Source organism: Mastigoproctus giganteus, chromosome 1 (assembly GCF_048544385.1).
Source record: "Mastigoproctus giganteus isolate SK-2022 chromosome 1, ASM4854438v1, whole genome shotgun sequence".
NCBI lineage: Eukaryota > Metazoa > Arthropoda > Arachnida > Uropygi > Thelyphonidae > Mastigoproctus > Mastigoproctus giganteus.
This window is the reverse complement of record NC_143575.1, coordinates 32,936,693-32,960,833: the sequence shown is the minus strand read 5'-3', so window position 1 is coordinate 32,960,833 and position 24,141 is coordinate 32,936,693. Positions and strand designations below refer to the sequence as shown.

Genomic DNA, 24,141 nt, shown 5'->3' with positions numbered 1-24,141 from the left:
TAACAGAAAAGCTAAGCTAAGTGTGCTTAATATTCGATTTTAGAAATATCATAAAAAATTAAATAAACAAAATAAAGTAAAAAATCTAAATGCATGCACAATTAAAAAAAAAAAAATGGTGTCATCCTACTTGATCATATACAGTATATGGGCAGCTCTAATCTATTTTTATTCTAGATAAAAATGTATTTATGCGATAATTTTTATAAAGGTGGCTTTTATTTTTAAGTTAATATTACATTGTAAAATATAGCCTTAAAATATTCTGCTTTATTTATTTAAATACTTTTTGAATTTTCGTTATAAAATCGTTATCGAATTATTTTGAACTTAAATGGTAATTTTGACATTTTTGTCCACTAAAAGGATATTTCGTCTTCTAAAGAGAGGTTATTGGTTCCGAAATATTTACTATTTTATGTTTCACATACTTTTTATAACTGAATAAAAGTTCAATCCAACAGACATTTTCAAAATATGTTTTTAATCATTTAGTCTCTGTATTAAATAACTCGTTAGAACAGAAAATTAAAAATTATTTTTTACCAAATTCGATCAGGCGTTAGGTTTAAAAATGTCTAATTTTTGTTCCATAAATATAGAATTTAATATCGAGTGAATTAATTAATTATCCAATATATTCGACTACTGCAAGGAAAAGTACTACTGTAGTTATCACAAGATGGCGCCACTCTTTGGATTGAATTTTTGAACTATCTTATTAACCTTAACTATTTATTTTCTTGAAAATGCTTGTACACGAGAGGAAAAATCCATAATGGTATTAATTTCATTATTAATTTTATTTTTATAATGATTTAGAGTTATTGAGCCGTCTCAACCATCTACAGTGCCAATTATGCATTGGTACCATGGATGGTTGAGACAGCTGAAGAATTTTTAATTCATTTTAATAAAATTTTGGTTTAGTGATACCGAATTGAAATTTTTTTGTATTTTTGTAAGTCTCGATTGACCAAGTTTAAACAAAAATTCCGGAAACTATTTACCATGAATGAAATTTAATTTTCTGCAGAGAAATTTATCAGTGGCTTATCATCTTATGGTATAGATGGTGCACGCCAACCATCAGAGTCCTCCACTAGGACCCTGAGCTCAGGTGGCCCCAAAAGAGAAAGAAAGAAATGATCTTGAGGGTCAGTAAAGAAAGACTGCAGGACCCAAGCTCCTGATGATACGCCACTGCTAAGAATTCATTAGGATTTCAGACCATGCATGAGAGACTCATATCGGATAAGTTATTTCTGAACTAACGTTATATTGCAGCGGTGAGCTTCTCATGTACAAGAATTTCACATAAACTTCAGCTATGATGAGGGGTATAATTAAGTTCATAGTCTTCACAATCACGAAGTCCAGCGTCATCCAAAAGTACAATCGTTTGACATCTCCGTTTCTACAGAAATCTATAGATATTTAGATGTACAGAGATAAAGACAAAAGGATGGTCATATATCTTAGAAACATTCGGGTTTCACTCCATAGAAGATTTATATGAGGGACTTACTAAATCAATAAATTAAATATAAAAACACTGTCTGTACCTTGAAGCATCCACATTCCTCTAGGTTTAGAGAATGTTTAAATAATGGTAGATACTATATACAGGAAATATTCCATCTGGGTAGGATATAACTGTTGTTAACAATGCAATTTTGTGTCAAATCCTATATTAGGTATACCGACAGATGGCTCTACTAACTGAATTCAGTAAAATTTGTAGATGGAATGTTTAATGTCATAACCTTCCAACTAGAGTCCTGCATGACTGTGAAACACTTTTTATTAAAACAATGGAAAGACTTCATAGTTTTAGTTGCCTTTTTCCTGTGTCTGCCTCTAAAAGATGCTTCACACGGCCGTGGGAGTTGTTGTAGCTGATAAAGAAGGACGTTGCATTAGTAGTTGTTTAGATATAAAGTTACGTATACATCTGATTACCTCTCCATTGAAGAAACAGAACAGCAACGCCACACACAGCCCCTGGGGAAAAAAAAATTATTTTAGAATATAGAATTATAATAGATGGGAAAAAAAAGTAATGAACACTGTAATAACGGAATCCTTATTATGTTAAAAAAAATAAAATCTGTAAGAATTAATATGAGGTAATATTACTGCTGATGAATTAATTGTCATTTATACTTCTTAGGATACAAGAGTTAATTGGTAGAATAAAACAGTTAATTACTTAGGATAAAACAATTAATTGGTTAGGATGCAAGTATTAGTTTATTAGGATATAACAGTTAATTAGACCGGATACAAGAGCTAGTTACGATAAAAGAGTTAATTAGTTAAGATACAAGAATTAGTTAATTAAGATATATTAATTAATTAGAATACGAGAGTTAATTACTTAGGATATATGAGTTAATTGGTTAGGATATAGGAGCTAATTCGTTAGAATACAAGTATTGGTTAATTAGGCTATAATAATTAATTAACCAGGATACAAGAGTTAATTAGTTAGGTCACAAGAATCAGTTAATTAGGATATAAGAATTAATTAGAATAAAGGATTAGTTAGTAAGGATATGAGTTAATTAAGATAAAACAGTTAATTAGTTGACTAGGCTACAAGAACCTACTAGTTAGGATACAAGAATTAGTTAATTAGGATATAAAAATTAATTAGAATACAAGAGTTAATTGGTTAGGATACAGGAGGTAATTCGTTAGGATACAAGTATTAGTTAATTAGGATATAACAGTTAATTAGCTAGGATACAAGGGTTACCTACTATAAAATATTTAATTAGCTAGGATATAAGAGTTAGTTAAGATAGAAGGATTAGTTAGTAAGGATATGAATTAATTAGTTATTTAGGATAGAGAGTAAATTAACTGGCTAGGATACAATGTCTAATTAGTTAATTAGGTTATAAGAATTAATTAGTTAGAACACGAGTTAATTAGTTGGTTAGGATACAGAAACTAACTCGTTAGAGTACAAGGATTGGTTAATTGGTTGGGACAAAGAATTAATTAGTTGGTTGGGATATAAGAGCTAATTATTTAAGATACAAGGATTGTTTAGTTAGAATATAACTTAGGATACAAGAGTTATTTAAGATACTAGGCTTAGTCGATTAGGATATAAGTGATTTAGTTTGGATAAAGAGTTAATTAGTCATTTACAGCGGATAAAGAGTTAGTTAGTTAGTTAGGATACAGAGGTTAATTAGGCATACTTGTCAGTAGTTTGACTCTGCTTTCATGTTTTTCATCGTTAAATACAAATATCCGTTCGAAATGGTTTAAATTAATTAAAACACTTAATTCTGCGTTTTAAAAAGCAATACCCACTTCGTGACTTTCGCTCAACAATCAAATCCATTTGAAACTTTTTTAAAAATATATTCAATTTTTTAAATTTATATACACTTGCGGTGACAAAAAATTCTATGACCGCTAAAGTATATCAATGAACAAATGTTAAGATTCCGCAGTAATCAAGGTATTTACCTGGAACGAGGTAACAATGGCCGATATTGTTTCGTACACCGCCTCCCCCGAAGACTTGGGTTCGGGACGGAACGGTGTGACGACATAGTGAAGACCCAGAAGAGGGATGAGGATGAGGGTTGCTCGGACTGCTTTCCTGTGTCAATAATACAGACCCATTAATTCATATATATGGTTGATAAACTGGAATGGTGCTCAAAAGTTAAAGAAATAAGCATAAAAACTTAAATAAATTAAAACCTTTAATTAGTTGACAGTGAGATATTAATTTCAATGTGTCATAATAATGCAGATTTCGATCTCAAATTAGAGTTATGCAAATGAGTTTACAAATCGTTAAAATGGCGCGTCGATAATCCATGGACACATATCTTAATAGAATATCCCAAGCATGTTCTTTTAAACTGAGATCTTTGATCAATTGATCCTGCGAAAGAGCAAACATGGAAAACAAGAATCATCTCGACAGCTAACAGATGGGAATGTTCTGCGTGGGAATACTTTGAGTTTTCTACGACCACTAACAGTGATTCCGCCAAACATAATTAAATAACAACCTTCAATCGAGAATCCCATTGAAGATGTATCTCGGCTCATCAATGAAATATACCACGGAACAATTCTCCTGAATCCCAAGCTGTTTATGTCTGATCTCCAACGTTGCATGTTGTAACAGATTGTACGTGAGCCTGTTTAAGAGTCGGACAGAAATTTTGTTTCCTAAATGACGAATGTTTACTTAATTTTTACTTTTATTTAAAAATATACAAAATTGTATTCCTGATTCGTGTTTGTTCTTTAGCTTTTGAACACCAAGATGGTAAAATGATAATGTACATAACACTACCAATGATTACGATACACTCTTCTTTGCCCTCGCGGATAGCATATGGATATAATCACAGTCATCCGCACACTGAGTGGAAAAGACTTCAATTCGAATCCTGTCAATGACACCAGGAATTTGTATGAGGTTTTTTTTTTTTTTTTTTTTTTTCACAAAGTGGCTGAGTTAGTCAATCTCAGGCGAGTTGAATAGTTTTTCCTCCCGGAAAGTAGGGATTTTTGTCCATAATACAGTGTTGTTTCCATTGCATAGAAACTGAATCTGCTTAAAAAATTTCCTAGTGGTCTACGAAGGGTGGAAGCTTCTGGATACACTGGTCACTCCCACTCTTTCCAATGAATTTCTTATTTCAGATATCAACAGAGGCAAAACAAACTGTTTAAAGAATGTCCAAGGAATCTTGAAATTACGGCCACAGTGTGGTTGGTAGTCCAATAATCCAACTGGACTGTGGGATCTCAACGTTCCTAATGATCTACAAAGGGATCTTGGGACATAGAGAATCTCGCATATTACGCTTCAGGCCATCTGAACGTTGAGTATGATTCTGAAAAATGCCAGCTGAATGTTTCCAGCCACGATGCATCCCTTAACAAAGAGTTTGGTTAGTTCAATTGACAATGTAGTCTCATTTTATGCTATATTTGGACTGGGATCGTTTATTAAAAGTACCGGATTCCATGAAGACCATGTCCTATTATGATTGTTTGGAAAATTCCAGTTTCTTACAAAAACTAACTAACCGGATTTTAACAGAACAGGGACTCCGCTCTAGAATACCGTTTGAGAAAAGTATTCTAACAAGAAATGTTCAATCTTCGAAAGTCGTTGTCTGTTGTTCTGCCCTATTGACACTCAAACCACCAAGTTCGAGCTCATTTATCCATAGAATATCGATTGCCAAAGGTACCTAATGCAGTCTCATTTATATCTTTGCGCTATCATAGCGCCCTATACAATATTTACATAACCAACAAATTGTATAAAAGGTATTTATTACGTTAATGTCCTAATGGTTGTGGTAGTAGAGTATCTTAGCAACGGAATTAATAAGAAAAATGACGAGACAGATGTCACCCACGCTCTTTGGACTCCTTTAATTTGCATAATGCATCCTGTCAGTTAAGCGTGAGATCATATCCAATACTAGAAGACGGTTGTGGAGATGAACGATGAGTAATAACTCGGCAGTAATATCTTTCTGTTTTCAAGAAATTATATTAGGAAATATCGATTGGAAGCCAATTTTGGACCAGAATGAGAATTTCTCTGATAGCACACTTTCAATTGAGATATTAGAAACTAGAAATTTGTTGAAAACGTTCATATTTTCAAGAAAAATGTTAACATTGATACATTACGCATTGATTAGTTAATTATAATATTAAATAAATTATAATTTTAATTGATTATAAAATAAAACAATTATTACAAAATTATTATCCGCCATTAAATGATATGGTACTTGATCACCAGCTGGATATATAAAGGTAATCCAAACTCAAATATGCTACACTTTTTGGCACCAGTATAGTTATCTGAGCATATCTAAGGTTATGTATCTGAGTATAAGGTCATGTGGAGTACATTACGTTCTATACTCACTGGCTAAAAAATTAGAACCTTTTGCAATTAAACGTGCAGTGTACAAATGTAATTTGTCACGTGGTATGACCATGTTTCTCAAGAATCTCGATTTAGGTTTTTGCACCAGTTGTGGGGTGAAAGCGTGGATGAACTTCAAAAGCCTTGCATTCAGACTGTCTCGTGTTTACCACTCAAGCGATTTGTGGTGGTATCATGATACAGGGCATGTTCCATTGGTATGGACTGGGTCCGCTCATACCGTTAGAAGGTCGCGTTACTTCCAATGAATACCCTTCTGTTGTATGAGACTAACTTTACCTTACAGTGCTTCATTTTTAGCCCAATTGCGATGGACTCCTTCAAGATGACAACGCAGCCACGGTACACAAATGGTTCGAGGAACATTCCCGAGGTTTCCAACATCTGTCCTGGTCGCCTAATACTCCAGATCTGGTTTGGAGCTATTTTGGTTGAGAATGTCTACGATAAGTTAGAAAGGGCAGTTCGATTAACAGTTCTCTACCGAGCACAATACAGGAGTTGACAAATATCGCGACGAAAGAATGGTCAAATCAGGAGCTAGACTTCCTCAGACACCTAGCGGAATCCTTTTCACAATATATACGGCTGTAATTTGGGGAAAAGGTAGCCCTATTGAATAGAGGTTTCTAATTTTTTTGTCCAGTGAGTGTATGCCGCCAGAAAACCTTCATTAAATGCACTAACGTTTCGAAGGCATTTACAAAACCTTTTACTCAGGCTAATTAATGGAGACACAGAGTTGGCCCTTATATCAGGAGGTTCCCCTCCCCCACCATAATATCTTGAGTAATATTTAAAAAAAACAAACTATTATTCTAGACATTACTATGGGATATTATTATGTAACTATAATAACCTTACCTCGTTTGATGAGTATCTGGGGAGTTTACAGCCCTCAGTTTGGTAACTAAAACCCTCACAATATTCACTAAGAATACGAAATTGAGCTGCAAATAAGTGTCGAAAATATACAAAAACATATTAATTTATAAAAATTAATAACGACATTACTATCAATACTTCATACTGGTCATTTAGGAACAAAGCCAAAAAATAAATAAATATATAACTTTTTATTAGAATATGACAAAACATTCGTTTGTTCCTTGACTTTTGGAGTACCAGTGTTATAATTGAAATAATCAGTAGGATTCTTAAGAAAATTTAGAGGAATTAATGATTTCTTTTATCCATCATACGAAATGGCTTTGAACAGAAGTAAAGTGAATACATTTTATAAAAATATATTTTAATCTACTTATATTTAAATATACATGAATTTCAAATATTAGTTTACTATTTTCGTTCTCCATTTTGTCTTAAAATATCCACAGTAAATACTGCGCAATGAGTTATTTTTGTACTGTTTCCCACAAAATAGTCCGTCTTATTTTGTGACAAAAATAGGGGGAAATATCCAATAAAGCTCTTTATATTTGTTCCCCATAACTTGAATACATTATATTTAGTTACGAGTAGTATAAAATATAAACATTTCCTCCTAATTTTATTAATGAGTGATTGCCTGCGTATTAATACCACTCTTTACATACTATTTCCGTTCGCATTAACTAAAGATACAATGAATATTTTATGCGATAGCGTGCAATAAATAAGAATTATTATTCTGTAATTTAAAGATAAATAATAAAATGTAAGTTTAATTTCTTATTATCAGAATAAAATAATTCCTTTATACATTAAAATTCTTATTTTAGAATTGAGATCTGCTAACAACACCTAGTTAAGTCCATCATAACATCAATGACGTAATACGTTCCCATCACGCTATTCGCACACAATCATTATAAGAAAAGGATTTTAAATTCTACTTTGTAGTAGTCTACAATTCTTGTTTGTTTTTAATTGAAAATATTAATTATTATTTAATAAAAAAGAAAAAATCAAATTAATTTTTCACCCGGTAGAAAGAAAGAACTTACCAACATGGATATACAAACTGGCCCCGAAATAATCCATACATATATGCTGTCTTCTATCCAACAACTTACACATAATTAAAAAAAGAAAGAAAGTAATATATATAATTAAACAGGACTTTTTGTACATTTTATTTATAATATTAGGAATATTTTAATTTAAAATTCCACTTATAAAATTAAGAATGATAAAATTTAGAAAATGACTTTAAAACATATCAAAAATAGTTTTACTTTTCAATTTACATAAATTACAGTTGCCATAGCAGTGTTTGTCTGAATTTGAATTTTTAATTATTATTAAATAGATAAAGTTATATTTAATAAGCATTCATTAAATAAGTTATATTTAATAAGCATTAATTTCTTTAGGAAATTGTTGACATCACAAAGCGGAAATCGAAGTTGAAAGCGATGCGCATGCGTATACTGAAGTTGAAAGCCATGCGCATGCGTATACTGAAGCTTCACGAGCATAATTTGATTAATTTCAATATGGAAGACTAATGATTTGATGTTTATATTATTTTTTCTTATTTTTCAGTTGGGTTAATAAAAGTTTAGTTTCTTTGAAAAAATGATGTAAAAAAATTCAATTTTTTTGGAATAATTCTAAAGAAATTTTCGAAAATACATTTAATAAGCATTACAGTCCATTAGTAAAATGATCCAGCATTGACCTTGTTTACTAATGAACTGCAATCACTCTAAACAGAACTAAAAAAAAAAAAAACTCTTTTCAGAAATAAAGAAAAAACGTTGTAGCTCCACCTGTCGGCTTACAGTTACAAAACTGTTAGATTATGTCACGTCAGTCTCAGCTATGTTGTTAACAGATACTGTTAGGACCCAAGGATGATCCCCGAGGAACCCCATACTGGAAAAAAAGACTAGTTAAAGGGCATCTGCCACTACTTCGTTGTAGTAGTAGAAATTTTAGGCAATTTTTCTTCTGTGACTTTGTTACTAATGTTGTGCTATAAAATTGTAGCGAAAGATTTAAATGATAAATCATTACATATAAATAAAATGTAATTTAAACCAGAGTGTGAATCATTCAAAGTTGTTATATTGACTCCTATTAGATTAATACGAGAGGATATTCACTTACTATAATGTCTGATCCGAAAATAAATTTCTCACTGCGCCATAAGTACAGATTAATATGACTGGAATGCCTGGAAAAAAAAACATATATAATAATAAAAAATCCAATTTAAAAAACTAAGTTTGTTTGGAATAATTAAATGTCTTTATACTGGTGTGTTAATGGTTACTGACACTCGTAATGAGCTCTTTTCTAATTTACAAACTGAAAATGAAATAATTTAATATTTAGCAAAGAGATGAATAGTGACACTCACCCCAACCGACTACATAAAACCATTTCATTAAGTTGTCTTCGGCCACAAAAGCCACGACCAAAAGAGTGTGTAGGTAGAGGCCCTCACAGAACATCCAGAAGTAATTTGACACAAGGAAATAATGAACCATAATGTGAAGGACTTGACAGGTTGGCTAGATAGAAACCAGATTTCGTTTATTTAAAGATGGAAGTTCACAATGATATAAATTACTCAGGCAATTAAGAATTGAACAATCAAATCAGGATGAATGTTATATAAGATGAACGTTACTGAGAGAGATATATAAGACTTACCTTGTTGTTTATGAGAACATCAGGTTTTTGTACCACTTCTGTATACCATATTATCCACATGATGTTATTGATAATAAAGGAGAAGAATAGGTTTTTGTGTATAGTGATACGGGTACACTGTAGGGATCTAAGATAAAAAAATTAAAGGATAATTTGAATGAAATGCTCCTATTAATCAATTTTATTATTGAATACCTTAAAATTTTTAAAGAGAAACGTTAATAATTTAAAAAACTTAACATAACTATAAATAATTCCCCCATAATGATGGGATACGATATAATGCATCCGGGCCCTGACAAAGAATGAGCCCCCCCCCCTCCCGAGAGCGTTTCTTGAATGATATAACAAAGAAAGGGAGGGCTAAAACCAACCATGCACCCGGATCTCTGGATACTATTGCACGGTCCTGGAATAGCATCATAGATTTGCTGAGTATGAGCCTATTTCTTCAGTGGTTATGTGCCTATTATAAATTCAGTATGTATACGCCTAAAATAAATTCAAAAAATACTTTTCTTTTTTTTTCTCTTTTCTAAATTTCTACATTTCTCACAAATTACCAAAATTTCTCATGGCTTCCTAGACCTTTTACTTCATTAAATACTTTTCTGTAATTATAGAATACTATAATTCATGAAATAGTTTTGCTTGCACACGATCTCATGAATCTTGATTCATAATTCATGAATCATGCTCAAGTTCTAATTTGTTTTAAAAGAATTCCAATAATATATTAAAATAAAATTCGTTTCTTAACGAAAGTACTTACTTAAAATAGAAAAAAATAGCCAGTGATATAGTAAGGGCTATCACAGATGTCGAATATCCAGCGATGTAAATATTATTGATACGTTGGCGAAACTGAAAATCAAAAATGATAAGATAAACTTACAAGTCTAAAAAATAAAATAAAAATAAAAGAGTAGTTTATTGGTCTGGCAACAGATGGCAGCACTTAGAACTTACAGTTAAATCTTCCTTATCAACGCAAGTAGTGTAGTTTGACCATGTCCTATTAGTGTCAGGGTGTCGGTACCAGGTCCCATCTTCGTTACACACTTTATGAGCAAACCCTACAAGAAAAATGAAAAATAATTTAAATATAAAAAAATATCGATACAAACTGTATATTTTCTTTCCTTTTTTTACCTCATGAGCAAAGAAAATTTGAATCAAATTAACTAAGTGACAAATACATTTGCATACTATACATTTATCTCTTGATCGCATTACAAAGGTTTCTAATTTTTTGGCCAGTGAGTGTAGAATCAGAAGTCTGATGCTTGAGGTGCGTAGTTTAATACGTATAGCACTGTATATCAGTTTTGTTATCACCTGTGGTTATACCTTTTCCAAGAAAACATCACCAAAGTATAATTTGCATAATTTTTCAATGCAATAGAGAAAGCTCTTTTATAGAATGATTTTGCCTATTGTTTTGTATTTTAAATATATATCATTCATACATTTTAATGACAATTATTTTCTAAAATATTTATGTCATAAATCTGTATAAAATACTCTGATAAATAATATAAAAGGAAAGTAATGTGAATAATTTTAAAAGTATATCTTCAAAAGAAAGTATTCCTCCTGTGTTGCAAAATATTGCAATGATCTTGGACTACACTCCTTTACCACGAGTTGCGTAAGTATTGAACTATTTTCAAACAAATTATATCACCTAAATGCTAATTTGTCATTTACTTAAACTTCTTTTAAAGAATTTTACTACATAATTTATTTAAAGTCTTTTATTAAAAAGAATTTTAAATAAATGAAAGATTCTAAGTTGTTTTGGTGACGTCATTTGAAAGTGGTGGGCAAAATAGTCTCGGTCCAAATATATATATAAATATTAATCATATAGCCCACAGCTTTTTTTTTAGGTCGAATATCGTGAATTATTATTAAAATATTCATTTAACCTTATTAAATAATGGTTATAAAAAATAAATAATCTACAAAATCAGAAAATGTCACCTACTCCAGGAATAAATAATTGATTACTAACTATAGCGAAAGATATAAGACAAAGCAAAGATCTCGATATAAATATCGTCACCTTACTCCAGGAAAATCGTCACCTTACTCCAGGAATAAATAATCGATTACTAACTACAGCTAAAGATATTAAGTCAAACCAGCAATAAGATCTCGATCAAAATATGAAAAGCAACATTCAATATTTTATTATTTATTATCATTCTCGGGTAAAAAATAAGTTTTCTGAATAGTGCGTCAGTGACAAAATATCTTAAAAATTTTATACATAAAAAGTGTTACAGAAAAACTATTATAGATTTTTTAAGAATATCATATCTTATATTTTTCTTAAAAATATGGTTTTAAATTTGAGCAATTGTCCTTTCAGAAAAAGCGAAAACGTTGTGCAGGTGAAGAAATGGGTTGTTTACTTTTCGTAAATCTGGATAGTATATTATACAATGGTTCTCAAAAGCAAAGGAAGTGAGAAGAAAACGGATATACGTCTTTAAATACAAATAAAAATAGAACCAAGTGTTTGTCATTTGTGAAACAAAATCACGCCTCTGTATTTCCGGTTTATTGGTTTCAAAAACACCGTTTTGGATGATTCTTTGAAACGCAAAATATTTCAGAAAAAAAGAATGCTTCCTTGGTAAAACTTCAATAACTGCTAGGCTCCAGCTCATTTTTATTTGAGCTAGAAGGAGAGGGGGGTGGTATATAAACTTGGTACATGTATTTTATAGTTTGACTTGGACAGCATGATAAATGAATGCTTCAGTATATCGATGTATTGGGCACAATATATCGCTACTATCGATATATAGGTTTCGATATATCAATTTTTCCCCCCATTCCTAAAATATTCCACATTTTTGGCTAAAACAAGCGATAAACGAAGTGGATTATTCTAGAAAAGTTCAGGACATCTGCATAGACAAAGACAGATATTCAATGCCTTCAACCTATTCCTAGAAAGCAATCTTACATCCATACCGTCTATAGAAGGCTGTGTTAACCGCCTGTTGTTTTTCTCCTTACAATATAACCAGTCATTCATAACTGGTTATAATGGCTGCAATATAACCATTATACCAGTCATTCATGACGGGTTATAATTTCTGCAAAAAAATCCTTGGTTGTTAAATACTGATGTAACTCTATTGCTTGTGAACATTAGAAAGTCGCTATTTGTGGAGAGATAAACTATAGATTTAATGAAGCGTACATTTTTCCAGTTGCACCCACACTGGGTATTTTCGCTTTGCAATCGGCTGTTCTTAATTGGCATCAAACTGGTCACGCAAGCATTGTATAACCAGTCACACAACTGTTACTGTGATAATGCAATGGCCTTAAAATTGTCACAGAAGAACAAATTTGCTAATTTGCCCTGGTATTGCACAAAGAGATAGTCTGGCCAAAAAGGTTAATTGGTCATTTGTTTAAAAGATGAGACTGCTATAATAGACTGTTTCAGAGCTAACTAGCCTCTTATCAAATAGCAGGTGGTTTGAAGTGGCAATACCCAAATAAAGCTGATAGCTATATTACAACTTTCAAAATTGATTTCGTATACAACATGGCAACTCACATAGAACAACTGTCCTGAACTGGATATCATCATTCTTCTCTTTCTTGGTGATTTAGATTCCCTTCTACTTTTCTCTCTGAGATAGAGAGAGAGAGAGAGAGAGAGAGAGAGAGAGAGAGAGAGAGAGAGAGAGAGAGAGAGAGAGAGAGTGTCAAAAGTAGAAGGGAATCACCAAGAAAGAGAAGAATGATGATATCCAGCTCAGGACCCTGGGTGTGCCATGCCCATACTCACCAGATGTGAGCCCCTGGAGTTGGTATTAAAAGCACAATATATTTGCATTAAATTTATCGTATTCAATTTTATTGTTTATAAATCTTCTATTATTTAATAATTATAAATATTTACTATGAAGTGCATCTTATATGTCGTATCCTTTGACGATAAATCTTAGCAGCTGTTGTGAAGATTTTCCAACAGGCAGCTTGATGTTATGTCATTGGCGAGATTTGCCATCGTATGCTAATCAGGTTTCGTCTTACATAATTACTAAACCTTGCTTCATGTGATCTTAACCATCCCTTCGGGGAATAGCAAAGGTTATTATAACATACATATTGAGTTGGCTGAAGTAATCAAATCGGTGTAACCAAGACATCGTTTGCGTTCGCTTCCGTAGCCACGATGACTTACAGAATTACACTATCTGAACCTTTTCAATATTCTTTTGGGGTAAACAAATTCGTTTCAACTAACTGTAATTACTTTCCCTCAAAATTTTGATTGAATAAATTTGGTAAAAGAAATAGCAAAAGCAATGGAAGTTGAACTCTCTCATAACGAATATTTTTCTAGAATGTTCTTTTAAATAAAAATCCACACTGAACGAATGCGACAGCGATATCTCTTATAAAAATCGAATTTTATAAAGTAGCACGATATTGTCTTGATGAAGAGAAGATTATGTGGACATTGAGGCAATGTCCAGAAATCATTCATACTGCTCTTGAACAAATAAAATGCCTATTATTAAAAAAGAGAAGAAAAAAGCAAAAAACTCCTACTTACTTTCTGCGAGGAAGCCTGGGATGAAGCTAGGACACGATACGAACGCAATATCACCAGCTCGTGTATCATTCCAGCATCTCCAGCCATCAAAAGTTCTAGGGCAGTAGACAGTTCCTGTAAAATTGTAAACAAAGATTAACACACACCGAAAAATTGTCCCAGGAAGATCATCCCTAACCAACAGCATAAAAATTTGCATACTTTGTAATCCAGATTATTTGAAATACGTCTACATTGAAATTCGAAGTTATGATCCGGTCCAGGAACTCCTGAATTCGTTTAATTCAATCTGTACGAATTGTATTATTTTTTTTTAATTTAATAATAAAACCCCATTGTATCTTTAAATCAAAAATTCTCCCGTACACCTCGATAATATTTGAATTTCAAAGTAACAATACTTTACTATAACTTGTTTATAATCTCTAGAGATTACAGGTTTGTTCCTTTTTCTAAAAGTTCTAAATTTGTCAAATTTTTATATTAACTGTTTCCATATTTAGGTAATGTATTGCATATTTTCTATACAGGAAAATGGTCATCCCCGATAAATAAAATTTTTACCTGCTGTTATGTTTATTAATATTCTACTTAAACTATTTTGAAATCACTCGTTTTAATATTTACCAGAAAACAAATGAAAGCTAATTATCGATTACCTTCTTCTGGCTCTGGCAAAGTTAGAACGTTGTCTAAGCAGTCATCAAAAGCAACTGCAGTTTCCCGATTTTCATAAGGAGAATAATCCAGATGTGTGAAATCCTTGATGAGACGAAATAATATTGGTTTGTTGCCATCCTGGAGAAGTGGAAAGAATTTAATGGTTAGTAGTTCATTAAAAATATAACCATTTCATTCATCAGTGTACTTAATACGAACATGGCTATTATTAGTAAAATCTGACATAAAAATATAAATAAACTATAATTAATTTTTTTTTTCAATTAGAGAACTGTCATTTATAATATAAAATATTTATAATTAGTCCTATATAAAATATAAATAAGCAAAATTATTTATATATGCAATTTATTTTATCGATAGTTACGACTTTCTACTATAGATGTCGCTTCCCAGTTAGCAATCTTCTTCAATGGCTAACACTAACGTCTATCTTTCCATCTGAATGTTTGATTCGCTTGAGAGATTTCTACCCAAAGAAGGGCAGATTGCCATCTAAGGAAATGAGCACCAGTTAAATATGATACTTTCACTGACATTTTAAAAGATAGCTCGGATCGACAGAAGAGTGAATTCCACCATAAGAGAAAAGGCAGATGGCTGTCTACATCAATGCACGTTACACTTCGATTGCCTTCACGGTAGAAGCATCTCTTTCTTTCTTTCTTTTTCTGTAATAGAAGGGAAGTAAATTGCAGTGTAGTCTGAGTGCTTTAGCTATTCTTGTGCACGATGCTGAACACTTTAGGGTGTGGAACGAAGAAGAGGCTAAAATTCTTCTGAATGTTCATGCAAATGGCAGGTTTATAAACAGAGAGAGAGAGAGAATGCACTTTAAAAGATAATGCTGTTAAGAAACAGTAATGTAAGGGGGAGGTGTAATTATAGGCTTTAAAAGGCCCATTACTGTCTCAGTTGAAACTTTCCAGTAACTGCAGGAAATAATCATTTAAAAAACCAAACTCGTTCTTTTGATATATTCTTGTTTTACTACACCTAAAAAATAAATACTTTACATCATTATTTAACAATTCCACCAAAAAAAAAAAAAAAAAAGGGTTACAAAACCGAAACATTATCAAAAATATGTTTCCATATTTTTGGTAATGTGGTGTACATAGTGAAAATATTACATATGTTCCTCTTTCAAAAAAATTGCTTTAGTTCAAAATAAATAAAAGTTCCATAATTTCAATTAATCGAAATTATTAAAAATCGTATGTGAAATTATGTTTAGTGTAGTTATAACACTTTCAATTTTATAAAATAATTAAATAAAAATATCTACATTTTTAAGTACACTCCTTACACATATTTTTAAATTTTATTCTTTATTTACACTAAAAACGTTTTCCTCATAGTGATATTTATTAGAGCCAATGGCAGAAGAGGGCGGGGCAATTACGTCACTACAAAATGCGCAAGTGAATAATTACATAGGCTATTTTCTGATTAGATTTCGATCTAGTGCGTTATAATGTTATTATTATATAAATAAATAATAACAAACTATACAAATATTTACAATCATACCTCTACTATATCAGGACGATGGGTTCCTTCGTCAGCTTAAATTAATATACAAAAAACGTTACGACAGAACATCAAATGATGCTGGGCGTGGTCATTAGACAGTGAAGCACGTGCACAAGGTTCGTGAACGTTAAATGGATTACTGGGCAGAAAGAGACATTTGCTGTTGACAATGTAGAATGCGTACGTGGGATGCATTCAAAAACAATTACCTCTATACTGTTCTCCAGCCTCGCGCACGTGCTTCGCTGTCTAATACATGACCACGCCCGGCATCATATGATGTAAAGTTTTTTGTATATTGACGTCAGCTGATGATGATGAAGGGACCCATCGTTCTGATATAGTTTGTATATTTCTAAATAGTTTAGTATTTTGTAAATATTTTAGTCCTGCTCTTGCGGATGCAACAATATTCCTCATGCATGAACCCAAAGCAAAAGGCTTTTCCTTAAATGACCTATGTAAATGCAGATAAATAATTACTTAGTGATATTTATTCGACCTAGAGAATGCCGCGTGATGCGGTAGCCAATGGGAGAAGAGGAATGCGGGTCACATGGTAGAAGTGATGAGGACAATTGCGTCACTACGAATGCACAGGTAAATAATTACATTGGTAATTTCCTGATTAGAAACGCACTGATCAGTGCGTTTCGACAGGTGTGTCTTTTACATAGAAAAGATTTGACTTACTCCGTCATACCTCTACATTTTACATAGAAAATCGTGCTCAGGGGTTGGTGAGCACCTGGCTAAGCCCCCCCTAGTTTTCTTATATAAAAATTTAATTATTGCATGAATATAAAACTTGTTTGACAACAAAGTTTCGCAGTAAATGGATATAAATGTACATATGCATGGAAATTTGACTATTAACAGTAATAAACAATTTTCATAATTATATTAATTTAATAAAATAATGTACACTTACAGTGACCTCAAAATTACATAAACTATAATTCCCGATTTCGTCATTTGTAACAGGATTTTTAGCCCAAGTTCCATCTTTAAGGCACGGTTTAATGGCGAACTCTGGTGGAAGAAAAGTGAAATAGCATATCAAAATTAAAAATCACAAAATAAATTATCATGGCCAACATCAATAGAAATTCCAAATGAATTATTCAAAACAATTAAAGGAATAGTTTTTATTATTTCTATTAATTAATCAATTACTTCAGTATATTTAGAAACTATATGATTCAGGTGAAATAATTTTAAATTATTTAAATATTGTAATTAAAATTTCAAGTTTACATTTCTTGTGACTCGAATGGTTACGTTACTGTTCATCTTCCATCCAAAAATACGTAAATTCTTCTTGAACCAATTTTGATAAAGTGAAATTAGTGAGGAATTTTACACGTCCAAAATACCCGACAAAAGCAGCTTGTATGCCACTTTTGCATTTCACTTATCATTATTTCACCCCACCTCCCCCTTAAGATTAATTATCGTGTCCAACTTGACAGTGATAATCCTCTTAGAAGCTTTAATCTTCATGTTTCTAGTGAAAAAGAGTATTTAAATTACTCACAGGAGGAATAACGTAATTATATTTCTCTCCTCTAATAGTGGTAATTACTACACATACATGCATTCTAATTCTTTACTGGCCACAAGCACCAGTTGCGGATGTGTACAATTACGCGTATTTATGGCACTGTAATTAGTTTCTGTCTGTTCTGCTACACTATGAGATAGTCCCAGGTGAACCAGAGTGCTTGTGTTAATTGTAATTAGAGGAAATTGGGAAGATTTACCCTCTTATAGTGGTTGGAGAATTCTAATTGGTATTCCTACGACGCACACGTGTGCGAAATCGGATAACAAACCGAAAACAGCAACCTGTCCTTTCCTGTAAATACAGTGCATGAAAGTCAATTTTTCTGGTCAGATGGCGCAGCCATGCAGAAATTAAATTTAATAAAATACCATTTCGAAAATAAACAACAGTACCAGAACTTGTATCTCCAAGAATCGATCAAGTTAAATGCTTTTATTTATCGATTATTTTACACTTACTGGTAGGTTCTGATCCGGGAACAAATGCAGGGCATGGTATGCTAGCTATATGACCAGCAGCAACAGCATCCCAGCAACCCCAGCCATCAAATGTTGCTGGACAATAAAGATCGCCTAAAAAAGAAAAAAAAATCATTTTGGCATTATGAAAAACTTGCAGTTAATAACATGTCATCAACAATATCCGTAAATCAATGAACTAAAGGCGAATCTGATTTTTCTATTAGTAGTAGTAGTAGTAGTGGTGGCATGTGATGCAAGAAAGCAAATGTATGAGCTTATGCAGCATCAGCCAAAAAAAAAAAAAAAAACACACACCATTCCCTCCAAATGCCTGTCCAGTTCCTCCTTAAATTTATTTAACCTATCAACTTCCACAACGACAGATGGAAGTTTGTTCCAGCAATTAACCACTCGCTGGCTAAAGGCAAATTTCCGCACATCTATTCTACAACTGTCTTTCCTCAATTTGAATTTATGCCCCCTTAGGTCCATAATCTGAGGAAGTGGAAGAATCCCATCAGAATTCAGCGTGCTAAACCCATTCAAAGCCTTATACACATGAATCAGATCACCTCGAAGGTGCCTAATCTCCAGCCACTGCAATTTGCAGAACTTAAGCCTCTCTTGGTAAGAGGATCCCTTCATTCCCCTCACCAATCTTGTTGCCCTTCTCTGTACACGCTCAAGTAAATCTACATCCTTCCTAAAATGAGGCCTCCAGACCTGTACACAGTACTCAAGGCGTGGTCTGACCATTGCCTTATACAGAGGGATAATCACCTCCTTTTCCCTGCTAGCAAAATTCCTATATATCATTGACAAAACCCCATGACCTGCCCTAGCAGCCTGTCTGCATTGCTCAGAAAACTTCATATCTGCCTGCACAATTACTCCCAAGTCTTTTTCATTTTCTACCACCTTAAGTGTAGTACCACACAGTTGGTACGTTTCTCTGGGGTTACTTCTACCCATATGCAGTACTTTGCATTTGTCAAGGTTAAACTTCAGTTGCCACTTCTTAGCCCATCTGCCAAATTATCCAGATCCTGTTGCAGTAGCACACTGCCATTACTGTCATTAACAACCCTGCCAACCTTTGTATCATCTGAAAACTTCGACATTAAGCCTGATATACCTTCATCAATATCATTGATAAATATACAAAACAACAGTGGACCTAACACCGAACCCTGTGGGACACCACTAATAACATTAGTCCAAGAAGAGCAGCACCCATTGATTACTACCCACTGTCTTCTCGCACTTAACCATCCTTTTATCCATTGTAGCAACTTACCCTTAATACCATTCTGCTCCAATTTGTACAAGAGTCTTCCATGCGCAACAGTGTTAAAAGCTTTCCTGAAATCCAAATATATGATATCAAAATTATTTTTTGCATCCAGTTCCTTTGTAACCACATCATAATATCCTATCAAATTTGTCAGACAAGACTTTCCCTTAACAAACCCATGCTGTGTCTGAATTATTGCTGCAGTCTTGTCTAGATGATCCTGCAATGCATCTTTATGTGATAGGTCCTTACATATGAGGTGGGGATGTTTTAAAAGTTGTTTGATTGAACCTGTTATTTCGAATCGGCTTTCTTGCGCGAAATATCGAAAAACTAAGTTACTGGGTGACTTTATACGCTACTAATTGAGTACCTCTACCATAATTGTCGATCGTTATTCAATAACTCGTTAGTACAGCGGACTGTTTTAGCTCTTCGAAGTCAACAAGAGGATTACATCATTCCCGGTGGTGTCTGTCTCTAAGACCTGATATTGAGCTGCAGATGTCAGTAGAGCTGTGCATAAGGAGTAGATTTCTCATAGGTGAACGGGCCTAATTTTAATAAACCAAGTCGTATAACGCCAGCGAACCAAAAATGTCATTTAGAGTGGTACTTTCCGATCGTTCCTTGACTCCGAAACATTAAAGAGAGATTCTATGGATGGATAAGCAATACTACGCAATGGTCAGGTCTAATGATCGACTTTAAGTTTGAAGAAATGCCTGGAGAATTCTACCTACAGCAGTGCAACGTCCCAAAATGAAGTTTGCAGAAAGCAGCAGCACGGTGTACGACTGCTTTTCTTGGTTCGGGATTGGAATTGATCGAAACACCGAAAACTCTCAAGGAAAGGTCATACGTTGATATTTTGGACAAGTCCGTAGTACCTACACTTTCAGTTCTATAAAACTGGATCTTTCATGTTGAGCACTCTGTCCCATAAAGTCAGTGTTGTGAGATGCTGCCAATTGTGAATGTAAATTACATTTATACTCTTTGGGGAGCAGGAACTGGATCTGGACGAGACCAGTGTTACCTACATCAAGTGTAATAGCAACTCAGTTGAAATTTTGCTTTGAAATTTTTTGCTGCAATTTAGACCATAGGTGGGCGCGCAATCTCTCAAAATCAAATTGCAATATTACTGATGTTCACATATTTTTAAAGTATAGGGGAGATTTTGGTTCTTCCAGAAATTTACAATTTCTGAAAATAATCCCAAAAGAATAGCGTAAGATAAAGAACATAGCAATAGAACATTTCATTTATCGTTTCCTCCGTGACAGTATAATGCTTTCGCCATTTGTCACTGATTGGGTCCAGATTTGATTAGAGTTGACGACTGGAGATATTTGTAAAGTCTTCTTCAATCTAAGCTGTAATTAGCCGATTCAGAAGGAAGAAGTAGGGTTTCCAGTGAGTTATATCGAGTTCTTTAGCCTGCAAAATAAACACTTCCACAAACATAATACGCAATGGCGCATTATGGTATTATATTTGTTAAAGTCATTGATGCGCGTTTAATAGAAATGTTTAATTAATACTTCTCTAATTACAAATCTTTTGTAACTGAAGTTGAAAAGCATTGCATAACTCACACTGTGGATTACTTTAATTCTTCAATCATTGGAACGATTTCAGCGCAAAGATTCGTTTCAATATCTCCCTGAAAATACTTCACACCTGAAGTCGTAATCTTATTCGTAAATTTCCAGATCTCATCTGCGTTTCTACCAATTCCCATCTCCAAGCAACAACTATAATGATTTTCAACGAATGAAGATTTTAATTTTCCTCAAATGACGTTCATGTCATATTACAATGTCATAATCCCCTGATATTTTACTCGTTATGTTCCAAAGCGTCAACAACACGCTAATATCAGAGAAATTTCGTTTATATAAGCTTATTAATAACGAACAGTCCTTGATGACACCGTTAGCGCATTTAAAATAATTGAATTATTATCCTCTGCATTTCTTAAGCTGCCATCTGTGAAACATGCGTATTTTGGGCTGAGAAAAGCGAATATCACTGTTTATTTTCTAAACAATTAACAGCCATCTGGCGGCCAACTGCGAATATAGATTTTGAGAAATGTATTGTTTCATGTAAAAGTTTAATATGTTGATAACTTCATAATATTAGAGAAGTGTAAACATTCTTTTTAATTAGGTTATTTATTTGTTTTGTACAGTTTTTAAGTGGGGGAAATTGCACCTCCTGGATAATAACTACCAAAATAGAGTTATAAATGAGAAAAAAAATTATAATAATACTCTTTGAATAAAATTACATATTAAAGCTGAAAGAACACAATATTAGCCACATAAAATTGTTATTGTTTTTTTTTTTTTTGTTAATAATAGCACTGAATTTTGATAATTATAACAAGTTATCTTGCATGTAATAATTGAAATACTGAAATTATAAACATCGGTAAAAATTTATTATTTTTTATTTTTAATATTATATTTTAGTTGCATTAAAATATATTATTATTATTATTATTATTATTATTATTATTATTAGCCATATGATGCAAGGAAGTCTGAGGCTTATGATGCACCAGCCAGGAAAAATTTCCCTTAAATTTATTATTATTATTTTATTTATTGTATTTTAATTTATTATTATTTTATTTTATTTTGTTTATTTATTTTTTTGCGTTTGGTATTATTTTATACTTCTAGTTTAAATCTATAAAACGTCAAGTACTATATTTTGAAAAATATTTTAAATCAATATAATTTATATTATTATTTTGATTATTATAAATTTATTGATTAAATATATTATAATTAATTTATTTATTTATTATTATTATTTAGAAATATTGTTATTTTGAAAAATATTTTAAAATTAATTTAATTTTTAGATCATGTTTTAATGTTTTTCTGTCCTTTTAGTATTTATTAATATAAAATTTTGTTCTGGTATTAAACTATGAGGCCTTTTCTTCGAAATGTGTTGAACAAACTAATATATTTATTTATTTAAACGTATTTGTTTACAAATATCGGTGTAGGAATTATTAATACTTTAAAGTTCAAGCACTTCTTAATAAAGAATTGAATTAAATATCTGGCGAGCTAAGCTATAAACCAATCAACTGAGGCTCATTCATGGTAAGCTCATAGTTTGAATTATCTTTCAATGCTGTTATCGAAAGTTAATTTGAGGGGGTTCTTATTTTTGATTTTTTTTGTTAATATACAAGCGGAGTTATAAAATTTTCTGATATTATTACTAAAACACATTTCAAAAGCGTTGCATCCACTCTTCAGACGCTTAATCAATGAACAGTATAAGAAGAAATTTATGAAACGTAATTAATGTATTATCAAGCGATTGATATCTTCTACAAAATCCAATTAACTTGCAGAGAAAATTTGTAGAATTTGATATGTGCTTACTGACAGTTGCTGTTGATAGAACATCACTTCTCGACCTATAATTGCATTAAATATTAAAATAATTAAAGTATGAAGTTGAAGGTGAGAGAGAGGTCTTGCGGTTGTCTATAAACGTGACAGCATTCAAATGAGACATCTTGTTTAAGTTGTGTATTTAATACCATTACAGGAGATAACTAATTAACCTTAAGTGAACACTGTTCATTACGTTTAAGGAAGAGAATATTGTTTTCATCCTCGCTGTAATAATAATAGTAATAGTAATAGAGGCATGTGATGCAAGAAAGCAAGCGTATCAGCTTATGTAGCATCAGCCAAAAAAAAAAAAAAAAAAGATAATAATAAATAAATAAAGATAAAAATTCACACAACCATTCCCTCTAAAAGTTTATCCACTTCCTCCTTGAATATATTTAAGCTATCAACTTCCAAAACGACAGATGGAAGTTTGTTCCAGCAATTAACCACCCGCTGGCTAAAGGCAAATTTATGCACATCTATTCTACAACTGTCTTTCCTCAATTTGAATTTATGCCCCCTTAGGTTAGTAATCTGAACAAGTGGAAGGATCCCATCAGAATTCAGTGTGCTCAACCCATTCAAAGCCTTATACACATGAATCAGATCACCTCGAAGGTGCCTAGTCTCCAGCCACTGCAATTTGCAGAACTTAAGCCTCTCTTGGTAAGAGGATCCCTTCATTCCCCTCACCAATCTTGTTACCCTTCTCTGTACACACTCAAACAAATCTACATCCTTCCTAAAATGAGGCCTCCAGACCTGTACGCAGTACTCAAGGCGTGGCCTGACCATTGCCTTATACTACAAAGGGATAATCACCTCCTTTTCCCTGCTAGCAAAATTCCTGTATATCATTGACAAAACCCCGTGACCTGTTCTCGCACCTGTCTGCATTGCTCAGAAAACTTCATATCTGATTGCACAATTACTCCCAGGTCTTTTTCATTTTCTATCACCCTAAGCGTAGCACCACCCAGTTCGTACGTTGCTCTGGGGTTACTTC

The 24,141-nt window shown here is 32.5% G+C and overlaps 1 protein-coding gene across 2 annotated transcripts in view; it reads right to left on the bottom strand.

Annotated features, from left to right (window-relative positions):
- Positions 1-24,141, bottom strand: part of LOC150090690 (calcitonin gene-related peptide type 1 receptor-like) — a 147,012-nt gene that overhangs the window by 13,469 nt on the left and 109,402 nt on the right. For both annotated transcript variants that reach the window (XM_090372283.1, XM_090372278.1), the window contains exons 5-17: positions 18,402-18,515; positions 17,308-17,408; positions 14,819-14,957; positions 14,160-14,273; positions 10,535-10,641; positions 10,338-10,429; positions 9,566-9,692; positions 9,270-9,423; positions 9,017-9,083; positions 7,909-7,972; positions 6,827-6,912; positions 3,490-3,625; positions 1,963-2,004 (exon numbers count right to left, since the gene is read on the bottom strand). In XM_090372283.1, the coding sequence (XP_090228409.1) occupies positions 1,963-2,004; positions 3,490-3,625; positions 6,827-6,912; positions 7,909-7,972; positions 9,017-9,083; positions 9,270-9,423; positions 9,566-9,692; positions 10,338-10,429; positions 10,535-10,641; positions 14,160-14,273; positions 14,819-14,957; positions 17,308-17,408; positions 18,402-18,515 (1,343 nt within the window). The remainder of the gene's footprint in view (positions 1-1,962; positions 2,005-3,489; positions 3,626-6,826; positions 6,913-7,908; positions 7,973-9,016; positions 9,084-9,269; positions 9,424-9,565; positions 9,693-10,337; positions 10,430-10,534; positions 10,642-14,159; positions 14,274-14,818; positions 14,958-17,307; positions 17,409-18,401; positions 18,516-24,141) is intronic.